At 38.3% G+C, this 27,704-nt stretch overlaps 1 protein-coding gene and 1 pseudogene across 2 annotated transcripts in view; both read left to right on the top strand.

Moving 5' to 3' along the window:
* The first annotated feature begins 36 nt into the window (after positions 1 to 36).
* Positions 37 to 997, top strand: LOC134372792 (heterogeneous nuclear ribonucleoprotein C-like; annotated as a pseudogene).
* A 24,212-nt stretch (positions 998 to 25,209) lies between these two features.
* TTC8 (tetratricopeptide repeat domain 8) overlaps positions 25,210 to 27,704 on the top strand; it is a 53,698-nt gene continuing 51,203 nt past the window's right edge. For both annotated transcript variants that reach the window (XM_063089982.1, XM_063089983.1), the window contains exon 1: positions 25,210 to 25,323. In XM_063089982.1, coding sequence (XP_062946052.1) covers positions 25,210 to 25,323 — 114 coding nt within the window. The remainder of the gene's footprint in view (positions 25,324 to 27,704) is intronic.

Genomic DNA, 27,704 nt, shown 5'->3' on the forward strand with positions numbered 1-27,704 from the left:
TTTTCAGCTTTGTGGGGAACCTTATCATAAAACACAATGGCTATTAATGTTACCAACAAGACAGATCCTCACTCCGAGAACTCCCAGATATTCACTGGGAATCTCAACTCTCCTGTGGTCAAGTCTGATGTGGAGGGAACCTTCTCAAAGTATGGCAAAGTTGTGGTTTGCTCTGTTCATAAGGGCTTTGCCTTTGTTCAGTATGTTAATGAGTGAAATACCCAGGCAGCTGTAGCAGGAGAGGATGGCAGAAGGATTGCTGGCCAGGTTTTAGATATTAATCTGGCTGCAGAGCCAAAAGTGAACCGAGGAAAAGCAGGTGTGAAATGATCTGCAGCGGAGATGTATGGCTCCTCTTTCGACTTGGACTATGACTCTCAACGGGATAATTATGACCAGATGTACAGATACCAGCTTACATTCCTCTTCCTCCTCGCATCGCTCCAGCTGTAGTGCCCTCAAAATGACAGCGTGTATCAGGAAACAGCTCACCAAGTGTCAAAAGTGGCTTCAGTTCTAAGAGTGGACAGCAGGGATCTTCTTCCAAGTCTGGAAAGTTGAAAGGAGGTGATCTTCAGACCATTAAGGAGTTGAGCCGGATAGAGCAAGAAGTGGATTCTCTACTGGAAAGCCCAGAAAAAAATTGAAAAGGAACAGAGCAAACAAGGAGTAGAGATGGAGATGAAAAGGAACAGAGCAAACAAGGAGTAGAGATGGAGATGAAAAGGAACAGAGCAAACAAGGAGTAGAGATGGAGATGAAAAGGAACAGAGCAAACAAGGAGTAGAGATGGAGAATAAGTCAGAAGAGGAACAGAGCAGCAGCTCCCTGAAGAAAGATGAACTCATGGGAAGATGGGCTCTAAGGGGGTGCAGATGACTCTGCTGAGGAGGGAGACCTACTGGATGATGATGATGAAGACTGGGGGGGGGTTGAGCAGCTGGAATTGATCAACAGTAACGAAAAATAGTCTGAGGAAGGAGAGGACGACCCTTAAGCACATAGTGGGGTTTAGAAATCTTATCCCCTCATTTCTTTACCTAGGCTCTTGTCTGAGATCAACTACTTCACCAGATCCTCTGCCCTGGTATCTTTAGCACATGCTCACTGTTGGACCCATCCTCGTGCTTCCCATGTTCGTTTCATATTGTCCCCGTGCCTAGTCCCATTTTCTCTTCCTTTGGCACTCCTAGTAGTTTTGTTGAGTCTCACCCTGTAGTTTTTGCTTTTCATTTTGATACCTCTTTATGACTTAACAATATATATAGCATGTATGGTTTTTATCAGCTGTTTCCAAAATAGTCTCTCGTTAATGCAGGGAGTACAGTGCTTTCCATTCATACGAGTTCAGTAGTGCTTCCCTAACTGCAGAGTCAATCTCGTTTAGTTGAGTAGCACCTGAGAACAGCTTTGAGTTAGAAGCACGTGCCTTATACTCCACGTAAGAGTGCTGTGGGGGGCTGTTCAAACAAGTGTAACCATGTATCTTTGCGATTGAGAGTTGGCATTTCAAATCCATCCTGAAGAAAAATAATTAGTGTAATAGTCTTAAGACTTGTTTTCTAAAGTTGATTCTGTGGGTTATTTTTGTGAACAGCCTGATGTTTGGGACCTTTTTTCCTCATAAACAAGTCCTTATTAAACCTGAAAACACAAAAAGAAAGAAAGAAAAAAAAAAAGATAAGCGGTTGTCTTTGCTTCCTCACTGTTTCTAACCTTCCATATATAGTTACCAAGTCCTTTTGACTCTATTTTAGAAAAACCACTAAATCTCATCCCCGTCTCTACATCCATATCCTACCAATACCCAGTGCCATAGTCCAGTTCATGTTCGAATTATCTTTTCCCTAAATTCTCTCACCTGAGTTATCTGTAAAAGATCATGTATCTGAACATGCCACTTTTCCTGTTTAAGAACTTTTCTAGGAGCAATTTGACAATAGGCATCTTGAGCCTTGAAAAATTCTTATCTTTGACTCACTAGTCATCTAGATAACTGTCACAATGTAATAAAAAATGCAGATCAAGATTCATGTATCAAAATATTTATCACAGCATAATTTAGGACAATAAAAATTTGGAAACCTAAATGTCCAACCATAGGGAAAGCTTTAAGCAAAATGATTCAGCCAATATGGCAATATATTATAAAACCATTAAAAATTAGATTTTCAGATGAATTTTGGCAACATTGGAAATTTCCCATAATAGAATGTAAAAAAACTTTTAAAGCGGGATATGAAAAAAACTGTATATGAGAATGAGCTCAGTTGTGTAATATAATGAAGGCTGGAACAAAAGATTCCAAAATGTTAAGTTTTGTAATAGGACGGATAATTTTAACACTTTTCTTGATATGCTTTCTAAGTTCTTTAAAAATATACACGCAATAAGATGAGAGCATTTTATTCTCAGAATTCCTCATGGGAAGAGAATTATGTTTATCGGAAAAAAATAAAATACTTGAATGAGTGGTTGGCGCAGAAAAACGAGATCCTAAAAGAGCCAAATGTGGGCAGAACTGTTCTGCATGAGAAATGAGAAAAAATTTGTTGCTCCAGGAAGATGAGGGAGGGATGAAGTTATAGAAATGGCAAAATTACAAGTTCTGCCATGCAACCCTCTGCAAACCCTCTCAAATTTTATATAAGGTTTCTAAACTCATGAAATGCTAGGTGATTTTTTAAAAATGGAAACTGGATAAATGGGCCTTCTAGGCCGGCCCGTGGCTCACTCGGGAGAGTGCGGTGCTGACAACACCAAGGCCGCGGGTTCAGATCCTATATAGGGATGGCCGGTTTGCTCACTGGCTGAGCGTGGTGTTGACAACACCAAGCCAAGGGTTGAGATCCCCTTACCGGTCATCTTTAAAAAAAAAAAAAAAAAAAAAAGAAATGGGTCTTCTCATCTGAGTTAATGTAGAAGGAAGCACCATCGCATGAAAAGAAGCATAAAGTTTTTCAGGAGGGATCAGAGGAAGCCCTGATTAACCCTTGTGAACTCAGAGTTCAAGCCACGTTAAACTCTCTAAGTGGTAGGTCCCTACTGACATCTCAGTTATACACATCTATTGCTTCTATAATCAGGAAAAAAGTAATAAAAGTAATTTTAAGCAAATATTGAGTAACTTATAGTTTATTACAAAATAAAATGTCAACTCCTCATTTGTGACATGCAAAGCATCCAACGTGTTTTAACAGACTCACCTCCAGCCAATTCCTCCTTGCCCTGCAGTGGCCCTACTGTTCAGCCATCCTAGATGACTGGTCATTCCTAAAATTAAGCAGGCCTTTCTAGAACTCCATACACATTCGTGGCATCCACGCTGTGCCATAACTTCAACTATCCACTCTCAGCCTAGTAAACTCCTATTGAATCTCTGAGACCTAACCCAAATGTACCACTTTGTTATGAATTGAATTGTGTCCTGCCAAATTCATATGTTGAAATCCTAATCCCCTTACCTTAGAATGTAACCTTATTTGAAAAATATTTCATTGCAAATATAATTAGTTAAATTAAGGTGAGGTTCATACTGGAATAAGGTGGTCCTTAATCCAATATGACTGGTGTCCTTATATAAAGGGGAAATTTGAGCACAGACACCCACACAGGGAGAATGTCATGTGAAGATGAAGGCAGAGATCTACAAGCCAAAGAATGCCAAGGATTGCCACCACCACCAGAAGCTAGGAGAAAGACATGAAATAGATTTTTTCTTCACTGCCCTCAGAAGGAACCAAACCTGCTGACACCTTGATCTTGGACTTCTCTCCAGAAAAGTGAGACAATAAATTTCTGTCGTTTAAGCCACTCTATGGTACTTTCTTATGGCAGCCCTAAAAAACTAATACATGCCTCTTTTCTGCAGTTTGCTGTGACAACTCCATTCATACTCTCCAGAACTAATTAGCTTTCATTTAAGTCCTTACTACGTTTTATGAAATCATACATACCAGCACAGTAGCACTTATATTAAATTTTAGGAAATTATTTATGCTTCTAGAATGTGTGTTCTCAAGAGCATGTGTTTACCTGCTTACTTTTTTAGAATCTATAGTCCTCTTTCTTTACATAGACACTACCTCAGCCTGGATTCTCAAGAAAACTGAGGCTGAGGCAATGATTAGGCATTGACACTTTAATCAGGGAGGGCAAACCTAGAGCAGCGAGGGTGAGAAAAAGGAAGTGACACAAGAAAAGCTGTGAAGACACGCAAAGTGACCTTACTGCCTGGAGCCACCGTGTAAGAATCCGTGAAGACACAGAGCAGAAAACTAGGCAGGTGCATCCACTTGGCACGCAGGCTTTCCCTCAATGGGCTGCAGGACAAACAGTGCCTTGGAGTAGTCCATAGGAAGGAGGAAGGAGGGAAATTTATTTGTCAGCTCCCTCCTGTCCCCAATTTCCCATTGGTTAAAGTTCACCTCACAAGAGTTGGTGTTAATTAATGTTCACACTTCTACGCTGCACCATCCAGCTTCATCTCTGGTTTCTCAGCCACTGGTTCTCTGAGCCCCAGTTTCTGCAGAGTAACACGCAGAGGGCCAGGTGATAACACAGTGAGTGAGCTGCATAACAGGAGAGGGATCCCGACCATGCTTAGGGAACCTAAATCTTTTATAATGATCCTAACCAAGCTTAGGGAACCTAAGTCTTTTCTAATTTTATTATAATCTTTTTTTATAATTTATAATCTTTTATAACCTGTCTGATCTTTACCCTGAAGGGAGACGTTATCTTTATTGTATAGACTATAAATAAATCTATCCCCTGCTCCAGAGGGAGACACTATCTTTATCTTCCAAGGTTGTTTACTATACAAACATATGCAAAAGACAATCTGGAACCACACAGGCAGGACCTCTGTTTGCAAGATATGCGGAAACGTGAGAGACCTATGGAGTGTTGTCTTCTAACACAGATCCAACATGCTGCTGTCAAGCATTTATTATCTGACTGGAAACATTACCAAACTGTAATAAGAATGTAACATTTATTTTTGCAGCAACTGAAAGCATGTCACAGCAAGAAAAAGATTAAGAACCACCACCATAATCATTCCTATATGTATATTTTATTAAGTTCAGCAGGTAACGGAACATAGCACAGCAATAATTCAACTAGCTACCAGTAAGATGTGTATCTTGACATCAGTCTGATAAAAGAAACCATGAGAAATCGGCTCAATGAATTAACTGAACACCCTTAGGGCCATAAACAATTCTATGCACACAGTGACTTACCATTCAAGGATGTAGTGACGGTGGATGCTCACATAGATACTGAAAAACATTATTATACATTGTAGTTGTGATTATTCTGTAATCACTGCTGACTTGTTTCAAGTTCCTTCATGTTTCTGATTCCTTCTACTACTTTGCCAAAAATTCTACTATTTGAAAGCAGGTCACAGAAAGAAAAAGGTTAAGAGCCACCATCATAATCACTCCTAAATGTAAATTGAGCACCCACGTGTGAATCATTGGGCTTAGAACTATGGGGGAGTAATTAAGGAAAATGAATACACAGTCTGTGTTTTGAAGAGTTTATATTCCAAAGAGGAAAACAAGATAAGGACATAAGTATCTTTAAAAACAAGTGAAAAAATACATAAACAAGTGAAATATATATAAATACACATATATATTTTAATACAAGTAAGCACCATAATTAAAAAATTACAAAAGAATTATAGAGAGAAGATACTCTTATTAAAAGAGATGTTCCTGAATTTTACTCATCATTAAAAAAAATGAATATAGGAAAGATAAATAAAAGCAGATTTAGAAATAAGTTTAAGTTGTGCCAGAAAGAAATAAAACTTAAGTGCAAAATATTTATGAAAAGATAAGTCTTAAGCTGATTTTGATGTAGGAGGACATTTCCTGGTGAGGCAAATACACTAACTTTCTAGAAAGAGGAGATATGACAATTCGTGATAAAAGAAGATAAAGTCAAAACGCATAAAAGATAAGAACAGTAGCAAAATGTCATATGTATTTTAAAGTCACAGACTACTAGGAAATGAAACTAGTGTTTTTGTTAGTCAGCAAATAAACATTATCTCTAAACAATATCTTTACATTTTGTGATATGTTTTTATTGCATTCTGTGCACCTTATGAGCATCCAATAGATACTTAATTTTCATATTTTGTAACTCTTTAAAAGTAAATATGCTTGTAATAAATGTTTTTGAATATATATTCGGTCATAATTTATTCTGCAATCTAATGGAATGTAATTAAATGTGATGAAATAAGTTACTTTAAAATTTCTTCCAAATTACAATTTATATTATTATACGTATGGAGAGGTCACTTGCCAATGCCCATCCTGTAACCAAATACAAAATATTGGCATATTACTGAGTAGTTCAAATGTTACTGATTTATTTGTAATCCCTTCTAGTAAATCCTGGTTTATCTCCAGGAAGTTTTCTTTAAAGACATAACAAAATGTACTCCATTCAAAGGCTTTAACATGTAAAATATGTAGGATCTGAATTGTATGTTGTTCAAATATTATTTTTTGCAAATCTAATTATAATTCCCTTACCCTCACCAAATCCAACTTGAAATTCTCCAACAGCTTCCCGCTACATAAAAAAAAAGACCCAGCTCTTCAACAAGGCCAAGAAACCCATCATGGTCTTGCACCTGTCTCTACCCTCATTTCACACTCTCTTCCTACTCACTGGGCCACCCTGGAACCTTGACCTTGCTTTATTTCAATTCCTGGAACATGTCATAGTACCCTGCCTTAGGCACTTTTTACATGCTGATCCTTGGCTGCTGAGAATGCTCCTCTCCTTATTGGCTTGTACGCTTCACATCTCAGTCAATCATCATTGGACAGTGAAACCTTCCCTGACCTTCCTAAAGAGGTTACCTCCCCCTCTTTTACAATCTGATAACACCAGGTTTCTCTTGCTTAATATTTGTCAAAGGTATAATTTTATATCTACTTGTACAATTTATTGATGTCGTTCTTTCTCATCAGCTGTATGCTCCTTGAGCACTTTCATCAGAAAGAAAGATTGGGGGCAGAGAGGAAAATGGAGAGAGCCCCCCTTAGTGATACAGGCATACAGGCTGCTATGCCGGTGATCAACTGCTACCAGGGGACAGGTGGGAAACTTTGCCTACTTCCCTGGACCTTTCTCATATAGCCCATCCGTGGGGCCCAGGCAAAGATCCACTGCTGGTAGGGGAGGGGTAGAAACAAGACCTATTAGCTCCTAAGGAGGAGAAGGAAATCCTCTTGGGCGTAAGAATCTGCATCAATACAAAGCAGAGGTCTGTTACTGCTGGGGCAGAGCCCAAGTTAGCATTCGGCTGTCATGAAGAGAAGGCAGGGGTGCTAAGAAAGTCCCACCTCCAGATCCAGGTTCACAGGTCTGCCTAAGCCTGAGAGGTTGGACCAAAAAGAGCCAAAAACATCCTTCTGCCCCTACAAACTTAGCATGAGTAACAAACACCAACACTCTACTGTTGGGGAGGGGCAAGAGCATAGAGATAGCCACCCCCCACTGAGGCATAGTCCCTGCAATGACTAATAAAAATAGAGAATGGAGCAGAAGTACTGGGAATAATCCTGCAGCACCCCAGACACAATACCACACACAAAGTAACAGCAGCCCACCTTTGGTGGAATATGAAGCTTGTGGTGCAGTGAATATAACAATAGGAGCAATAAAACCCAAACAAGTTCAACTCCTTCTTAGATTAATTGAAACTCCTATAATAACAGCCTGACAGAGAATAGGCACACGCATTCTCAGGTATAAACACTCATTATTCTATCTACAATGGCTGGTATATACTAAAAAATTATAAGACACAGAAACCAAGGGGGGTAAAAAACCATTGTCAAGAGATAAAACAATCAATAGAACTCTCTTCAAAGATAACTAGTTGTTGGAAAAATCAAATAGTGACTGTGACAGTTAATTTCATGAGTCAACTTGACTGGGCTAAGGGATGCTCGGGTAACTGTAAAACATTATTTGTCTGTGTGTCTATGAGGTTGTTTCTGAAATAGATAAGCATTTGAATCAGTAGACTGAGTAAAGAAGATCACCTTCACTAATACAGAGGGACATCATCCAGTCTGCCTAGGGTCTGAACAGAGCAAAAAAGTGGAGGAAGAGAAAATTTGCTCTCTCTGCTGGAGCTGGGACATCCATCTTCTCCTGCCCTTGGACATGGATGCTCCTTGTTCTTGGACCTTTGGTCTCAGACTGGAACTTACACCATTGGCTCCCCTTGTTCTCAGGCTCTCAGGTTTGGACTGGAAATACTCTGCTTTCCTGGGTCTCCAGCTTAAAGATGGAAGATCATGGGACTTTTCAGCTTTCGTAATTGCATGAGCTAGTCCTTTATAATAAATCTCTTTCTACTTATCTATATTTTATTGGTTCTGTTTCTCAGGAAAACCCTAACACAAGAACTTTAAAATAACTGTGATTAATATGTTAAAGAATCTAGTAGAAAAGGTGGATAACATGTATGAGCAATGGGAAATTTTAGCAGAGATAAAAACTACAAAAAAGAGTCCATGGAAACTCTAAAAAGAAAAGACATAATATCAGAGTTGAAGAATTCTTTCATCAGATTCATCAGCAGACTGACTGACACCTCTGAGGAAAGAATTAGTGAACTTTAAATTGGAGCATTGAAATTGTTCATATTGAAAGATAAAGAGTAAAAAACAGTGGAAAAAAGAAAAAAAACATTTGAGAGCTGTGAGACATCAAATAGTTTAATACACATGTAACTGGAGTCCCAGAAGGAGAAAAGAGAGAGAAGAGAGACAGAGACATATTTGAAGAGTTAATAGCTGATAATTTTCTAAAATCAGTGAAAGAAAACAACCATAGATTCAAGAAGTTCAACGAATCTCTAGAAGGTTATATAAAACACAAAGACACACAATCCTGGACACTGAAAACCAACGATTAGAGAGATAATTTTAAAGAATAAAATTACATTCAGAGGAACAAAGACTGAAAGATACCACACCAAAAAAAAAACAAAAAAAACACTACTAGAACTAATAAGCAAGCTTAGAAAGCTTACATGTACAAGGTCAATAAATAAAAGAAGAAATAAATTTATTAATGGTTATTGTAATTAAAAAATAGTTTGTTGAATGTCTTTGATTAGCAATATCATTAAAAGCAATTTTCAAGCAAATAGTCAACTCGGCAGAGGCATAATTCTTCTGAAAACTCTGCAAAAGTTTTAATCCCTCTAATTTGGATGATAACAACAAATGAGTGAAAGCAGTATTTCTTATTCTGAGTCCTCCAGGTCACAAGATGTCTGTGAAAGTAATATTTTTTCAAATACAGAAAGGCAGTTGTATAATTTTCAGCATAAGCTAAAGTATCAACTTGTTTTGGGCTGGATCTCAAATCATGGACACAGAATTTACTTTATTTTGATGAGAAGTTTTTTGTTTTCCTCTAACTTTATTTTAATTTTGAAACAATTTCAGACTGATAGAAATGATAAAGAGAATTCCTGTATATTTTTGTTTTTATCCATATCTCTGGATTCCTTGAATATTATTTGTCACATTTCCTTTACCATTCCCTCTCTCTGTGTACACACACACACACACACACACACACACACACACACACACACACACAAATCCATTTCTGAGTAAGTTGTAAACACAATGCTCCTTTTTAGTGTGCATTTTTGATTAAAAATGACATTCTCTTACATATTACAGCATAATTATCAAAATCATGAAATTGACATTGATATAGTACCATTATTTAATCTACAAATCTTATTCAAATTTTACCTATTTTCCAATTAATGTCCTTTATAGGAAATTATTTAAATTTGATTCAGGATCCTTTTCACATGTTGTATTTAGTTTCCGTGCCTCTTTTAATACGGAAAAGTTTCTAAGGCTTTATCTTCCATCACCTCGACATTTCAAAGAATGCAAATCATTTATTTTGTAGAATATTCCTCATTTGGGTCTGTCTGATGTTGCCTTATTATTAGATTCAGGTTATACTTTTTTGGTGGTAATACAAGAAGCAATATTGTGTCTTTCTCAGGGCATCATATCCAGAGCTAAATAATATCTATTTATTCCATCATTGGATATATAAACTTTGATCACTTGGTTAAGGTGATGGCTGCCAGATTTCTCCATTAATGGCTTCTCAATTAATTATAAAGTTATAATTAATTAATTAGTATCTTATGGGAAATTAATGCAATGTTAATGCATTTTGAACATTGACATTTCTTAAAACACGTTCTTTCCTGAAAATTAATTTTTGCTGCTGAATATTTTTATGCTTTTCTATTAACTTTTAAAGATCAGATAATACACAGGCCTATAAATAAAAATATGATTATGGAAAGCAAATGTTATGAATATCTTATAAATTATGATGACTAACATTCTGAAGGGGTTCAAACAGTGACAGTATTAGAGCCATAGGATTCTTGGAAGACTGATAGAGCATCACAAAGAGTAGCTTCGCATAAGCTTAGCCGTGTTAGAGCTTAATGCTGAGGAAAGAATTCTGCTTGAACAATGAACAGTCACTGCAGTTGGCAGGAGTGATAAAGCAAGGCCATAACTCAGCAACTTGCAAAGCTAACAGTCCTGTTTGAAGTGACAAAGCCAGAGGCAAGAAGTCTGACTCCAGGCTTCACAGGACTGAGCCCAGGGTCAGAGATTAAGACATGCTGATCTGCACATGGTGGCTGACCCCATCCCCGCTTCATTTTTCAACACACTTCTCTCTTTGTATTTTTATCTTATATAATCCCCTCCTGAAACCCGAAAGTTCTGAGGCAGTTGTAGATTAGCTGTTTCCTCAGGCATCTGATGATAAACTTCCTGCCTGGCACCACCGTTTGGGACTGAGGAGTCTTTTGTTTCTGAGCAGAGAGCAGCCAAAATTTGGTCACTGGTAACATGACCACAAGAGAAACAGGCCCACTAAATCCATTGTTTGATGAGCTGCATTGTTTCCACTACTCTCCTGAGCAGGACTGAAAAGAATTTAATGTTAAAACTCGAACAAATTTGATCAGTTGTTTAGACCCTTAGACAAGAAGTAGAGAAAGAGGCAGAGTTTGGAGTGGATAAGTGGAGAAAAGGGGAAAAATTCTTAACAATACTGAAATTAGATTATAAAATTTATATGTACGAAAAGCAGTGTCACATTACAACATTGCGGCAGAAATTAGGTAGTATATTAAGAAGGCAAATATGAAATAGGGTCATTTCAGAAAGTTGTGAAATATTTCAAAAGGAAGCAATGATTTATCTAATTCATAATTCTTGTCAAAACAGGAATTAAACTAAACAAAGGATTGAATTACAATAATTCAATGGCATTAATTGCTCCCAGTTTGTTGGACATTAAGTGAACTTGAATAGAGTTCCAATGAACTGGCAGATCAAAAAGCAGATGAGCATCGTGAAAGGTGTTCTACGATAACTTTGTTGCTGCTGTTTTTGTTATCAGAGGTGAATAGTAAAAATTTTTCAAACAGTGTCACACACAAGAACTGGTAACACACCGAGATGCAGATCTGTGCCATAGAATGAAAGTCAAGATTGGTTATACACAATCGTGGGATGGGCCTTCTGGAACAAAGACAACAAACAAATCGAGAAAGCAATGAGTTAAGTTTGGATTTGGAGAAAAGTGTCAGAAATCACTTTAAAATAGATATTCTACCATAGCAGAAAGAGAAAATGGAATGATTCTCAATCACTTAATTATAAATTGATGGGTTTGTAGCCTTTGAACACAATGCACCTGCTGTGGATTGATTGAATTGTGTCCCCCAAAGTCCATATATTAGAAATTTAATTCTAACTGTAACTATTAAGGGAAATCCTATTATGGTAATTGAAAGGCGGGGCCTAGATTGTAAGACCATGCCATAGTGAATGGATTACTAATTGTGATCTTTTTTTTTTTTTTAATAAAGGAAAGAGGTTTATTTGGCTTACGATTCTGGCACGGGTCTCAGACTGCTTCTACTCATGGCAGAAAAGCAGCAGGCAGCTGGTGGGTACAAGCAGATCACATGGCGACAGGAAGCAAGAGAGAGAGAGGTGACAAGGTCCTATAAACTACAAGCTCTCTTGGGAACCAACAGAGTGAGAACTCACTCACTACCCCTCCTCCCCCAGGGAGAGCATTAACCCATTCATGAGGGATCCGCCCCCATGACTCAATCAGTTTCCAACACTGCCACATTGGAGATCAAATTTCCACATGAGTTTTTTTTGTGTGTGTGTGACTGGTAAGGGGATCACAACCCTTGGCGTGGTGTCGCCCGCACCGCGCCCAGCCAGTGAGCGCACAGGCCATCCCTATATAGGATCCGAACCTGCAGCCCTGGTGTTCCCAGTGCCGCACTCTCCCGAGTGAGCCACGGGTCCGGCCCCGCCACATGAGTTTTGGAGGGGACAACACATCCAAACTCCATCAAAGGGTGTGGTTCTGAGGGCTTTAAAGGAAAAGTATATGAGAAGTTCGCTCTCTCTCTGCTCCACCATTTCCTGGCACGTGAGACACTGGGTCACTGTTGCCACCACCAAGGCCCTCACCAGATGTATTCCCTGCTTTGGACTTTCCCATGTCCTAAACTGTAAGCAATAAATTTCGTTTTCTTATAAATTACCCAGTTCCAAGTATTTGTTATAAGCAACAGAAATGGACTGATACAGCACCTTTGGGAAAAGCTTAGGAAGTTTACTCTTGACTAAGTGAAGTCATCTGATACAATTTTTGAATCATTAATTAATCATTAATTTTTTCAATAGTTATGGCTTCATATCTTGTGAGACACTGTTTGTATCAATTATGAAAGAGGTTAAAACAAATTAATAATAGAGAGCAACTTAATGTATGTAACAGGAACACAACAATATCATTGACACTAGGAAAATTGCTGTCAGTGGCTTAACTATGAATAAATAGTGTCATTTTTTAAAAGTGTGTTAGCTTGAAATCTTTTCCTAGAAAGAGAGCAACTTACTGAGTGGAAGCTTACTTCCATCCTTAAAGACAAAACTCATACTTCTAATCTTATTTTTTCTTTCTAAATATGGGCTTATATGCTTTTTCAAACCTAAAACGTATATTATGTCTGAATAGCCATTCATTCAACAAATATGTACTGAGTGTTTACTATGTATCATGCTCTGCTGTACGTGCTAGGGACACTACAATGAGCAAAAGAGACAAAATCCCTGTCTTTATGGGGCTTACATTCCAATGCGGAAAAACAGATAGTAAATATTATTAAAAACAAACCTCTGTGAAGAAAAATAAAGGCAAATAAAGAGATAAGGAAAGTAGGAATATTACAATTCTAATGATGGGGAAAAAATGAGTATGAAGATATCAGTGTTTGTCAGGTTTGCTGTTTTAACAAATGACCCAAATATCTCGTTAGTTTATAGCAACTGAGGTTTCTTTCCTGTTCACATTAATGTTGGCAGGTGTGGGTGGGCTATAGTGCTATGGCCTGGCTGCACTATGCTGCATGTGTCTTCTCATTCTAACATTCAGGCTGAAGGAGCAGAGGGAAAAGAGCAAAAGCCAAACACACAAAGGCTCTTTAAGCTTCTGGTAGAGCATGGAGTATATTTTTCCTGCTCATAACCCATTGGCTACAGCAAGTCACATGGCCAAATCCAATGTCATTGGGGGCAGAGAAGAGCATACGCCTCGCCAGGGGAGGGCACCAGGGACCGAAAGGCACATGGCAGATGGGTGAGGATGTTTAATCCTCTTGCAGGGAAGGGATGAGTGAATATTTCGAGACAATGATGCAATCTGCCACAATATCGTGAAGGAAAAGGAGTCATATCTAATGGCATACAAAACCCTATAAATGTTTAAAATTTGAAACTGAACAGGAAGTGGGGGTTGGGGGGAGGGCAGGAATGCTGTCAAGTGTAAATATGATAATTTCACAGGAAAAAGACCAAACAAGCTCCACCATGAAGCTAAATGTTACCTCTACTTAGCCATTCTCCCCCTCTTCTCAGGTGCCCGTGGGGGTTCAGGGATGGGTGGTCAGGATGTGGATAGAGTAGGCAGTTGCTGGACAGATGACTCTTCTGGATTTCCTCTTCACCACTTCTCTAAATCCACCTAGCAATGAATCAGGGTGACACTCTGCCATTGATTGTAACAGCAAAAATAGGGCCAAGGTCAGGGATCATGACAGGAAGGGATAAGATGCTGAGGTTCTTGAAGTTTTATGAGGAAATACATAATCTACACTACAAAGTATTACTATTTCTTAAAATGCTAATTAATAGTTGGATCTTTAAGCTTAAAGTGATCCATAGCTTGCATTAAGTATAACATCATTGGGAAGAAAGCTATTTATTCAACAAATATTTTTGAGTCCATATTATGTTCCAAGCACTATTCTAGGCACTGGAGATACAGCAAAGTCCCTACTCTTTGAGCTTACATTGTGGGCAAGAGGAGGTAGTGGACAAAAATGGATGATAATATATACATACGTACTTATAAAATATGTTAGGTGATGTTAAAGAAAACCAGAGCCTGACAGTTGTTAAAGCAGTAAAACCAGACTTTCATTTAGGAACTATTGCAATAGGGAAAAAGAGACCTCAATATAGAACTGGGCTCAACTTCAAATACAGCAAGAGTAAGTGGGGATTTATAGCCAAGGAGCAGTTTGCAGGGGTTGAGGAAGGAAGGTCAGTGGGTAGAAAATCACTAAGAAGAGATAGCAAAGGCAGGGGGAATTCTTCTAAATCTACTTGACAGGATTCTTGCTGAAGGCAGCCCGGGGTAATCAGACATCACCTGGGGGATGGTGGGAAATGAGGAATTTCATCAGGTATCGAGGGTGAGGGATTCTCTCTAAACTGATTTAGCAGGATTCTTGCTTAAACTGGACTCTGCAAGAATGGAGACAGAAGCCCAAGGTAGAGATCAAGTCAAAAAAAGGGCTCAGAGGAGCTTGACTAAAGTTTGGTTAAGGAGAGAATTTTTGTCAGTGGTAGTAGGTGCTTTGAAGAAAAATGTAGCAGGGAAATGAGATGGGGATGGTTTGGAGGTAATAGCAAGTGTAAAATGCCCTGCTAAGCCCAGTCAAGGACCAGACAGGAGGCTAGTGTCACTCGAGTTGAATGAACACATCAGAGGGGTGAGATATGGTCAGAGAAGTAGCCAGCACCTAAAACCTGTAGGACCTTTATGTTTTGATGGAGAGTTTGGATGATGGTGGTAAGAGCATTGTAGAACTTAATTTTTTTTTTAAAGAGCAGTACTCTAGTCAAATCAAGGGCACTTCCTTTCTTACTCATTGCCCTCCTCTCCTATGTGTATGTAAGTGTCTTTGTTGCAGATCACAGTAGAAGGCAGGGATGTAAGAATATACTGTAATATTGCATTTTTAAAATCCAGTAGTTTTATTTTGGATTTTAAATATTTATACCAGGATTCCCTATATATAAATGCCACATGATAGGTAGACTCTGGATTGATCAAAATGCCATTGTTTTAGCTAATAAAAATCTCCATCTTTTTTTTTTTTTTTTTTTTTTTGGGACCGGCAGTGCTCCCAGCGCCGCACTCTCCCTAGTGCGCCACGGGGTCGGCCCTATTTTTTTTTTTTTTTTTAATTTCTTAAAAAGAATCTGCCATGAGTCCTTGTACTGAATAGAAATAAGGCACTCTTTCATATCATGCTCAATCACATCAGGATAAAATGGAGTCAGAGGTGGTTGTCACATAAATAGAACTTATACCAACAGAATTCTAAGCTTACTTCAATTGTTGAAAATTAATTCATTTTCAGATTTCAGAATCTGATTTTCAGAGTACAAGAAGCTTAATAGAAAAAGCAATTGGGTGTAATAAGCTCTCTTTATGTCCTTAGCTTAAAACTGTTTAGGCTGTTGTGATATGAATCAGTAAGACTTGATAAATATTGCTAAGAACACCCAGATGGATCACCTTAGTGAATGTGTAATTGCCTGTGAAATTCAGACTGAAAAAAGCAAATTTAAAATCAAAGGGGATGTTTAACAATTGTAGTTTAACTTTCTTAAGACCTTTGCCAAAATAACAGGTGAAAACTTCATTGGAGATCTACAAGAGAAAACGGATCTTGGCAGATGGTCAGTAATTTGAGATTAATGTAATGCAGCTCATGTACAGAAATTGAGAAGCATTTATTTCCAAGGAGGTCACTAGTTTTATAGTGCTTTTGATTTGGATTTTACTATAGCAGCAACGGAGTATTAAGAGAATATTTCTCACTAGATAAAGAAAAATTATTGTTCAAGTATTTGAAATGACAATAATATTAGATTGTGACTACTTTATGGCATAAACTAGTTTTTCTATGAATAAAGTCTCTCATAACTTTGAGAAAAGAAAAATATGAAGATTTGTAAATAGAGTTACAGAAATTAAAACTGTTGTATGGTCATAAATATTGACCTTCATATCTATGGCACTGAGTAAACAAGGCAGAAACAGTATTTAGTATATCCTAGAATTAGCATATGATAAAATGGCATTCTAAATTACTGAATCAAAGTGTCCTATAAATTACAGAATATAAAATACATGTTTAAAAAAACAAGAGAGTTTTCTGCAGAACAAAATTTTCTAGAAACACAATGATCTACAGTTGGGAAATAATCATAATTTTGGCTCTGTTTTTCCAATAACCAAACCTCTTATTCAGTTTATTGCACTCACTAGAATGGTCTGAACAATGTTGCATAATAGTAGTGCTAGTACGTTCTGTTCCAGATTTTACTGAAAATACTTCTAATAGTGCACTGTTGAGTGTGATATTGGCTGTGGTTTAAGATAGGTAAACTTTAACATGATTTAACTTCAAAAGGTTCATGGGAAAGGAATTAAAAGATAAAAGTAAAAAATATAACTTTATTTCTCAACATAAGCTCCATCAAAGTTGAGACACTTTTGTAAGCTATAATACCAGCCATAATAATACTGTGAGTCCTGGGAACTTAGCTCTGTCAATAAAGTCATTTTTACGTTACTGACTGAAGAAAAACGAGTGCTCTTTAAAAACTTTTAAAGATTAGAGAACAAAAAGAAATCAGAAGGATCCAAATCAGGACTGTAAGGTGAATGCCTAACGATTTTCCATTGAAATGCTTGCAAAATCGCCCCTGTTTGATGAGAGGAATCGACAGGAGCATGTTGTGGTGGAGACGGAATCTCTGGTGAAACTTTCCTGGGCGTTTTCCTGCTAAAGCTTTGGCTAACTTTCTTCAAACGCTCTCATAATAAGCAGATGTTACCATTCTTTGGCCCTCCAGAAAGTCAACAAGAGAAATGCCCTGAGCATCTCAAAGAACTGTTGCCATGACCTTAGTTCTTGACTGCTCCACTTTTGCTTGGACTGGACAAATTCCAACCCTTCATAGCTGTAGCTTTGATTGCGCTTTGTCTTCAGGATTGGACGGTAAAGCCACGTTTCATCTCTTGTTACAATTCTTTGAAAAAATGCTTCTTAAGATCTTGATCCCCCTTGTTTGAAAATATCCATTGAAAGCTCTGACTTTGTCTGCTGCTGATCTGGGCGCCCGCCGAGCAGAAAGTTTGCTTAATTTTAATTTTTCAGTCAGAATTGCATAAGTTGAACCACTCGAGACGTCTGTGGTGTTGGCTATTGTTTCTGCTCTTAATTATTGGTCCTCCTCAATTAGGGCATGAACAAGACTAATGCTTTCCTCACAAATTGATGTGGATGGTCTGCTTCTGCGGGCTTCGTCTTCAACATCATCTTGTCCATTATTAAAATGAATTATCCATTGGTTATCTAATGACATCTTTGGGGCATTGTCCCCTAACACTTTTCAACATCAGTGGTCTCACCATGCTTTCACCCAAGTTTCACCATAAATTTAAAGTTCGTTCTTGCTTCAATTTTAGCAGAATTCATGCTGCTCTGATAGGGGCTCTTTTCAACCTGATGTCCTATCCTTCTTAGTGCCTCAAACTAGATCCTGCTCAGACATGTTATAACAAGTTAGTGCTACTTTATTTGAATGCCAAAATTTTTTGAAATCCGTGAATAATTTTTTCATAATGTGCCTTTTCCACGAACTTTTTGAAAACCCCTCGTATATCCACTAGCTTAAAATAAATGAAATTTCTAACAGTTTGTAAAATATTTAAACTACCTTTTAAAACACATAAAGGTCTTTAAACTGGTCCTTTTTAAAAATTTTTAAAAATTTTTTTACAAAAACCAATTGACTGATTCCCACCCCATTCAACAGAAAAAAGAAATTTCAAATTGTTTGAGTTTTGTCTCTACTTGCATAGACTAATCTTTAAAGGCTTTGGCATTTTAATGAAAAATATTACATAGAACCAAATTTTAATATGGTTAAAATTAATTCTCTAATCATATATATAGAAACCAAAATACATATTCAAACATTTAGTTATTTATTACAAAATGTAATGTCAATTTTGCATTCAGTAGAAAAGTGTAGTCTCTATTGGACTTCATTCAGCTGGTCATTTGACAGACATCTATGAAATGTTTATTGCCATGTACCATGTACTAGGCTTTTGAGAAAGGAATGAATACATTCAAGTCATAATACAGACATAACAATGTAGCACAATATGTTTTATAATAGCAGTATTAGTGGTATCTTGCAGACAGGCCCTGGGAGCATCAGTTTGGCTTGGATCTATACCAATCAGACAAAAGGCGTGGGGGAGGAGATAAGGACATTGCAGGTACTGAACAGCACATAGAAGGGCACTGAGTTCTGAAAATACATGAAGTGTAGAAGGAATAGGGATAAATTAAGTGTGGTTAGAGCATCCTGTGCATTTGGAAAGTACAAATTGTACATTTGGTTGAGGGTGCAGGATCTTGATTAAACATGGGTTCAAATCCTGGTTCTGCCACTCACTAGCTGGATGACCTTGAGCAAGTAACTAAATCTAAGTCTCAGTTCTTTCATCTGTAAAATGGGGACAATAATAGTACCTAGCTTGCAAGGTTAATAGGAAAATTTAAGAGCATGTATGGAACCTGGTATCGTGTCTAATGTACCCAGACTAAGAGCTCGATAAATGATAGCCATAATTATATTGGTATATAGATAAATCTGTTAGTGACTCCTTCATTCAAGTAATATCAAACAGCATTTGCCTATAGGTTGCTGGGAGTTATTCACTGTATGTTTTTTTTAATGCCAAGCTAGTGCTAATAATGAGTTCACTTTTTCATACAGAGTCCAAGTTACATAAAAGTATGTAGTGGATTGAATTATGTCCCTCCAAAACTCACTGAAGCTTGAATTGTGTCCCTGAAGTTTTATGTATTAGAAACTTGGCCCCTACTGTGAATGTTAAGAGGGTGGGAAATCCTATTATGGTAATTGAAGGTGGAGCCTTGAAGAAGTGATTGGATTGCAGGACCGTGCAGTAGTGAGTGGATTAATAACGGTGGTCAGGGCATGGTTCTGAGGGCTTTAAAAGAGGAGAGTCTGTCTTGCTCTCTCTCTGCTTCCATCGTGTTGCAATGAGAAACCCTGGGGTCTCTGTCACCACCACCAGATGGACTTCGGACTTCCCAGCCTCAGAAACTGTAAATAAATAAATTTTGTTTTCTTTCCAAAATACCAAGTTCCATGTATTTCATCATAAGCAACAGAAACGGACTAACAGAAAGCATCACTTCTTCCTGAGCAACAAGACAATAAACACATTACCCCAGACCGCATTCTCTTTGGGGAAAAATTTCTTCCTCAGAATCAGTGGTTTACGCAACCGTCCGTATTAGAACTTGGTAGTTTTAAAAAGTCTTAAAGAGTATCTATTACATGGTTAAGTGCCCCAAAGTATAAAACTTTTATTAATTCAAATATATGCAAGTGGCTTTGCAAGTATTTTAAAGTCATTTGCATGAGTGGCTGTCCCTTGAAAGAACGAGCAGCATCCACATGTCTTTAGGTCTGTTTCTTGCCTCAGTCTATTGCACTGAGGTTTCTGTAGCTATTTACTGTTGACTCCCTGAAACTACTCTGACAAATTTTGCAAGTAGGTACCTAGCCTAATGGTCAAATCCAGTGATCAGTGATTTTCATTTTTTATTTTTTTTCGGTTTTTAGTTTCTATCATCTCTTCTCAGAATTTAGTAGGGTTGAACTGCCTCTTCTTTTTAGAAATTCTCTCTGCACTTTGACTAGATAATGCCACACTCACCTGGTTTTCCTCTTACCTCTCTGACCATCCCTTCTTGGTATGTTTTATCTTTCTTCTTTTCATTACCGGCCTTTTAATATTAGAGATCTGCAGGATTTGCTCTTTGGCTTTCTTTCTTCTCTTACTTCACAAACTCTCCGTGGGGTGATCTAATCCTCTTCACTGCCTTTAATGAGGAGATGTATAATAATATGAGTCCTGCATTTTATCTCCATCCTTAACCTTTCTCCATAACCTCTGATATGTATCTATCTCCAGTTGCCAACAGAATATCTCCATCTGGCTGTACCAGAGACACTTGAAGTTACTTTGCCCCAAACTGAATTTAATCTCTTTTTTTCTCAACCTATCCCTTCTCCTTCATTCTGATCTCAGTGACCGGCTTTCCTATCCACACACTTATAACCTGGAAATCTCTGGGTTATCTTAGCTTCTTCTCTTTCCTTAGCTAAATGCCCTCTACATACCCAACTAGTGTGCAAGTCCTATTGATTCTATTTAACATTTTTTTGCGTCTTCTGTTGATCCCCATTACTCCCAGTAACTTGCACCTTGATTATTGCAGTGGTGTCCTAACTGGGCTCCCTGCTTTCAATTTTAGTCAATCAAGTTGTTGTATTTCCGTAGTATTACTTCTCTGGTGGCTTTTCATTGACCATGTGTTAAAATACAAACTCTGCTACACGCTGTTCCACACTCTTGATGATCTGGCTTCAGCCCACCTTGGTGTCTTCTTTCTTTCCCCATCTCCTTTCCTGGTCGCATGATTTCATGCTGTTGTGAAGCTTTTCCTGAGCCATTGACTGCAGAGCCCTTTACAGTCTTCTGTGCACAGGTAGAATCGCTTAGACCTGTGCCTTCATTTGTACCTATGTACCGTCATAGATTTCCATCATGGCTCTCATCACCACTTATTGAACTTATTTGTTTACATGCATTATTCACCCTGTTTCCCTGGCATCCCATAGCATTTAAAAGCACCTTTTGCCTAAATATCAATTGTAATAGATAATTATCAAATACTTCCTCAATGAACTGGAGAAATGGGAACAACCTCCAATTTCTTTGGTATTGCCTCAAATTGCTCTGTCTCTAGCATGTAATAAACACCATCTGACTGAAAATAGAGGAGGTATCTAGTTGTGTACATTGTTGGTTCCCACCCAATGTGTTTCTATGTTCTTTGAAAAGACAATGTAATTGTGCCTCACTTGAATTAAATTGATTTGATCCCCACAACCATCCCATTAAATAGTCACTGTCATTATCCTCATTGTCATCACCATCAGCATCATTATCATCCCATTAAATAGTCACTATCATTATCATCATTATCATCATGTATGTAGTGTGGAAAACGCAATGGTGGCCTCCAAGTATACAACCGGGCAGGCTATCCCAGGGAACTGAAGGCTCATAGACCAAAGTAGGATGCTCAAATCACTTAGTCTGTTAAATAAATATAAAACATATGGTGAGAAGCAAGAGGAGGACATTGGGTAAGAGAACACATTTAGGACAAGTAGGTGGAAGGAACACACTACTTGTAGTCACTCCAAGTTCATATGTCCTATCTCTCCTTTGCCTCATTGCCTTCCCTGAAGATGGTGTGGTTGCAAGGACCAGAGGTGAGGGTAGGCAAGAAAGTTCAGAAATAGAAGGGTCGTGGTGTCAATGCTCTGGAAGAGAGATAGTGGTAAGTATGCATGGCCACAAATATGGCTCGATGATGACCTGATGAGCATCAGTATAAGTTTTAATCACAGAACAAGTGGGTTAGGATGGATGGTACCAATAGGTGGCCAAGTTGAGGTAGACAAAGCTGCTTTATGAATATTTAAGGTTTATTTTGCTTTCCATTTCTATCTACAAGCAACACTCTCATTTGTTTAGTCTTTTTAAGGTATGTTTAAGACATGATGTCTATTTATTCTATATGTTTAACATGTCTCATAGGTTATTGATGTATTCATTATCTATACTTAGCATTTCTTCTGAGTTTCATCCATCCCATTTGTTTTTCTTGTTATTTAAGGCAGAAGATCACCCTTGGAGCAGGAGATCTGTCTTGTTCATCTCTGCATTCTTATCACCAAGCATAGGGAAAGATTCATATTGTCTTTTAATTTTATTTTTCCATGAACTTTTTTAAGTCTCTTATTTATTGATCCAAAGAATATCTCATTTTGCACCTTTGTTTTTCTTTTGGGTTAGGTTTAAATGGCCTGGGTAATTCCAATTTAACATTTAAGAAAATTTAACCTTTGGCATTTAGAGGTACATTGTCTAAGCTTTTGGATTTTAAACCGAATTAACCTAGAGATATCTAGTTGCTAGAGAACAAATGATAAGGATCCATGAACTGAGATCTAGCTTTGATAGTGAAACTGACCCTTTAGAAAGGGATTAAGTTGTTCTTCTGTGTTTTATTTTTTTTAGTAGGAAATAGGCCCTAGTAATTCTTATCTACTCCCTTTCGCCAGGAATTTTTACATCCTTTATTCTTCCTATTACTACCTTATCCTTTTTAAAAAATAATGGGTTATGCCTTAGTGGTTAGAAATTATTTAAAAAAGTAACAATCTATAAATTCATGAAATCAACTAACCATAAACATATTTACATGGTATAAAAGACAGCAAATGTTTATAACTTTTACAGTCACATTTTATGCTATATTTGGACATGCTTAATATCCTGCAATTTGCTAAATATTCCACAATTTTCCTCATCCATTTAACTTTTGTGAAAGAAAAAAGATTTACCAGTTTTCTAAAGAAGTTAAGATGAATTTTATGCTACTAAAATATTTTAAAGCCTCTTTTCTGTCTCAAATTTATTTATGTATTTATTTACATATTTATTTTCCTACTTATGAAAATCAAAATCTTAGTTCTCTCTAGGAAATTGGCAATAATCTCAATGTATACAAGATTATTTAGAACTCAACATTATGATTTGTCAGCCCTGGCTGCCCATTGGAATCCCCTGGGAAACTGAAAAAAAAAAAAAAACTGACGCCCCACCCCTACCTTAAACTGTTTAAGTTAGCATCTCTTAATTTGGGCATCTGTATTTTTAAGAACTCTCCAGACATTCTACCAAATACCTGACTAACACTCTTCAAAACTGTCGGGGTCATCATAAACAAGGAAAGTCACAGACGAGAGGAAGTGAAGGAGACCTTCTGAAAAAGAAAAATGATACTGAAATCCAAATAAACTGTGCAGTTCAGTTAATAATAATGTACCAGTGTTGGTTCCTTAGTTGTGAGAAACATGCCATGGTAATGTAAGATGTTAACAAGAGAAACTGGGTGAGGAGTATACAGGAACACTGTGTACTATATTTGCAACTTTTCTGTAAATCTAAAATTATTCTAAAATAAAGTTTATTTTAAAAATCTGTCTAATATGGAGTCAGAGTTGAGAATCACTTACATAGGAGCCTGCTTACACTGTACCAGAAAACAAAAGGACGCCCAATTGTCAATTGGCAGTATTTGCGTTCCTAAAGACCTGACCCCCAGAAACCTTAGGCTGCTGCACTAGAACCTTCTGACAGATTACATTTCCAGAGGCACTTTCAGGGAAACACAAGTGAATTAATTGCAATAAATGTAATTGTAAAACCGTAATTCTGATAATTATTCCCTTCCAAGATACCATAATCAGAGAAAGACTGCTTAGTAAAGAAGAGAAAGATACAATTTCTTAGTTTCTAAGTTTCATTTTGAAATTTGTGAAAATATAAATACGTTGATTAAATATAATGTCTGCATTATAGTATTCTAATGGTTTGAGAAAACTTCGAGTGATTTATCTTTGCCAGGAGCTGTTGTCAGTTTGTTTCTAATTTACAGAGATAAAGGAAATATAGACCTGATCGGAAAGTTCTACAGTAGTGGGTTATTTTTTCCTCTCTTACCCTTCCCTCTGTGGTAGGATAAGGTAAGGAAAAAAGACCCCTTAGTCTACCATAATGGAGTCTACCCGAATTTAGCCTGGTCACACTTCTCATAACCATTGCCATTAAAGGTGTTTGTCATTCATGTAAATCTCTAGAGGAAAGTCAGAATTGTGCCTGACGAAATCATCTAGCACAGGTAAACATCTGACAAACAGCACGTGCCTGGAGACAGCGTTTTGCAAATGTCCTTTAAATTTTTTTTTTGCATATATTCTCTAGTTTGGTAAAAATGTCGACAATTTATAATCCAGAATCTCTATGATGGTCGAACTAAAAATGTTATTAACCGCCTGAAGTCACCCAGATTATAGTTCCAGCTCCCTAACTCCACGCGATTTTAAGGAAATAATTAAAATTATTAGTGGATCGGACTAAGCCATCTCTAAAGCCCCTTGCAATTCTGACATTGACATTCTATGAGAAGGACCTTGAGAAACAGACTGGAGAGTTTCAGGATTTAGGGTTTTGGGTGCTGACAGGCGGGGTGGCATGGAAGAAGCTATTCGCCTGTTTGTGTTTCCAGAGGCGAAAGGATAAGTGATAGGGGGTAGGAATGAGAGAAGAGGGGGAGTGGGACAGACGCGACCGCGGGTTAGCTGCAGGGAGGTTTCCGGAGCTGCGCGTCGTGCAGAGCGTCCAGCTGCTAGGCAACCGCGCCGCCTGGGAGGGTGGAGGACCCCGGCGAAGGTGTCTAAGTCACTACCTCTTCGTTTAGCCAAGGTGGCTTCTTCTCAAAATTAATGAAATATGGAGCTTTTAAAAGTACGCAGTTTTGACAGCCGAGCTTTGGCAAACCCTATAGCTGAGTCCTGCTCGCGGTGGTTTTCTTTTTCCTGTTCTCAGGCGCGATGCGGGCACCTTTCTGGCAAGGCCCCTGCCGCCTCGGGTTGCCAGGCAGAGCCGGAGTCCTGCTGCTCCCCGCCCCCCGCCCCCCGGGGGCCGGGCGCTGGTCCTTCGAGGGCCGCCATGGGCTCGGAGTTGGATCCGCTGTTCCTGGCCTGGAGCTATTTTAGGCGCAGGAAGTTCCAGCTCTGCGCCGATCTCTGCACGCAGATGCTGGAGAAGTCTCCTTATGACCAGGTACCCGCCGGCCCCCGCCAGACTCTGGAGCCCGGCGCTGAGGCTGAGGGCTCTGGGGGATGCCCGGCCCCCGGGTGGGGAGTCCGGGGAGGAAGGCTCGAAGCGAGGCTGACCGTACGGACCGCAGAGGCACCTGGAGCGAGACCCCATGGAGACGTGGCTGGCAGGTGTCTGCCCGCTGCGTCCCCAGGATCACGAGTTCTGTGCCATGACCGCCCCTCCTCAAACTCCAGCATCCCCTTTCCATCAAGTATCTCAGAGTTAGCGCCCTGAATTTTACTTTGGTGAGGAACTTTGAGAGTTTATTTATACTTGCGTATGGATGGGCTCTAAGCTCTCCGCGTGTGTTATTAATTGCTAAAAAAAAAAATGTGACTGTGACTCTCCACTCCTGTTAACATAGCTGCCTTTTTTCTTTTGGATCAGACGTGTGATCCTCCCACCTCGTCTTTAAACAGTTGTCCAAGAGTGAAGGAGCTTTTGATTCTGGGAACATGAATGCAGCTCCTGGCAGATATGCAAGTTAGAGGAAAGAGAATCTAGGAGGAGAAAAGATGCATTTATTATTAGAGAAATTATCTAGGCAAAGGAAGCTATAATTGTAGGAGGGAGGGATGGGAAAGAAAGTCTCCCTAAAAGAAGGAATGATGGTATTGATTAAAAGAGAACTTAAATAAACTACAGTAATGTTGTGTATGGTGAGTAAGAAAGATAATATACAGTGTGTGTGAAAAGTACAACTCTGATGGGCAGGTAGCTCCTGGAAGAGGCAAAAAAGGAGAAAATGGGAGAATAGGAGTAAAGCTGTGGGAGTTTGTCAGTGCTTCTAGGAAATGCACATTGTGCCTGTATAGTTCTAGTTCCCCAGCTTTTCCTCTAGTGGTGTTGCCTTGGAGATGTTACAAAAAAAGGAAAATTGAGAGAAGTTGCCAAAGTGGAGGCCTGAGTGTGAACGCTGTTACTAGGCTCTGCCTTGGCTCCCAGCAAATGGATGGACAATAACCTGTTGAGGTGAACATTTTGTCCTTCAGATGGTACATCTCCCCTAGAACAACCCATATTAGTAGAAATGCTAAACTAGGTTCTGTTTGTGTTAGTTCACATTAGTTACTTTTTTTTTTTTTTTTTTTTGGCAGCTGGCCGGTACAGGGATGGAACCCTGGACCTTGGTGTTATCAGCACCACACTAACCGACTGAACTAATCCACCAGCTCCCTAGTTCATATTAGTTAATAGGACTACGTTTCCATAGACAAGCATTTTTCCAAGTGTGTTTGTTGGAACAGAAATCTCATATATAAAAAAGAAGATAAAATGAAAAAAAAGATTTCATTATCAGATATGTTTAGGACCTGTGACAAAATATTGACCCCTTTTTATTTGTACAGAAGACATTTGTGAAGATTTTTTGATGTACCAGACATTGTTCTAGGCACAATGATGGGCACGATCTTCACCTGCTGTTTCAGTTTTCCATTGCGTTAGGATAGTTTTCATTCTGTGCTCCACAGAACACTAGTCCCTAGAGCTGCCCAGTGAAAGAAAGTTTCCTTACTAAGTGCGTTTGGGAAATATATATTCCCTTCTTAGAGATCCAAGATGTACACTAAAGCCTCTGAGTAGCTCTGAAGAAAAGAAACTTAATTTTGCCTAATCTGATTTGATTAATCTAATAGTTCTGAGACTTATTTGACCAGTGATTCCTTTTTTTTGGCCCAGAGTAAAGGTTAAATATCTTCATATCATCCTGGGGCGATGTTGTCATATTGGGAAATGTTATAGGCAAAGCAGCAGTGTTTTTAAGACCCTATAATGTTCAAGGTCCTATAATCTTGACTCTGTTGTGACATTCAGTACTGCCCCTACGAATTGAGATTTAGTCTGTGCTAGGTACTGTGATCAGGACTTTATATCTGTTCACTTTAAAGACGTTTCATCAAGGGCTTACTATTCACCAGGCGTAAGTTCTGTAAATTATATGTATTTTTAATGCTTAGAATAACCTTGCAAACTAAATAACAAAAATAATAGCTAAAATTTACTGAGTATTTAATGTGTGTCAGGCTTAGTTCAGAGGGTTTTATGTTATCTCATTTAATCCTCAACTGTTTTAGGAAGTTGGTACTATTTCCCCCGTTTTACAGATTGAGCACACTCAGGCACACGGTGAAGTAAGATGTCCAAAGTTATAAGCTAGTAAGTCCTTTCCCTTTGTCTATACCATGTTTCCTCTTTGGCTTTTATATAGCCTAATTTTTCAAAGTATATATTTTCCCATCCACTGTGCCTTTTCCAAGATTTTACCCAAATGTTAAAGAATTTTGAGATCGGTGTACTGGATTAAAGGCTCTGAGAAGCTCTGAAGGAAGAATTCCTGCTTA

Source organism: Cynocephalus volans, chromosome 3 (genome assembly GCF_027409185.1).
Source record: "Cynocephalus volans isolate mCynVol1 chromosome 3, mCynVol1.pri, whole genome shotgun sequence".
Classification (NCBI taxonomy): Eukaryota; Metazoa; Chordata; class Mammalia; order Dermoptera; family Cynocephalidae; genus Cynocephalus; species Cynocephalus volans.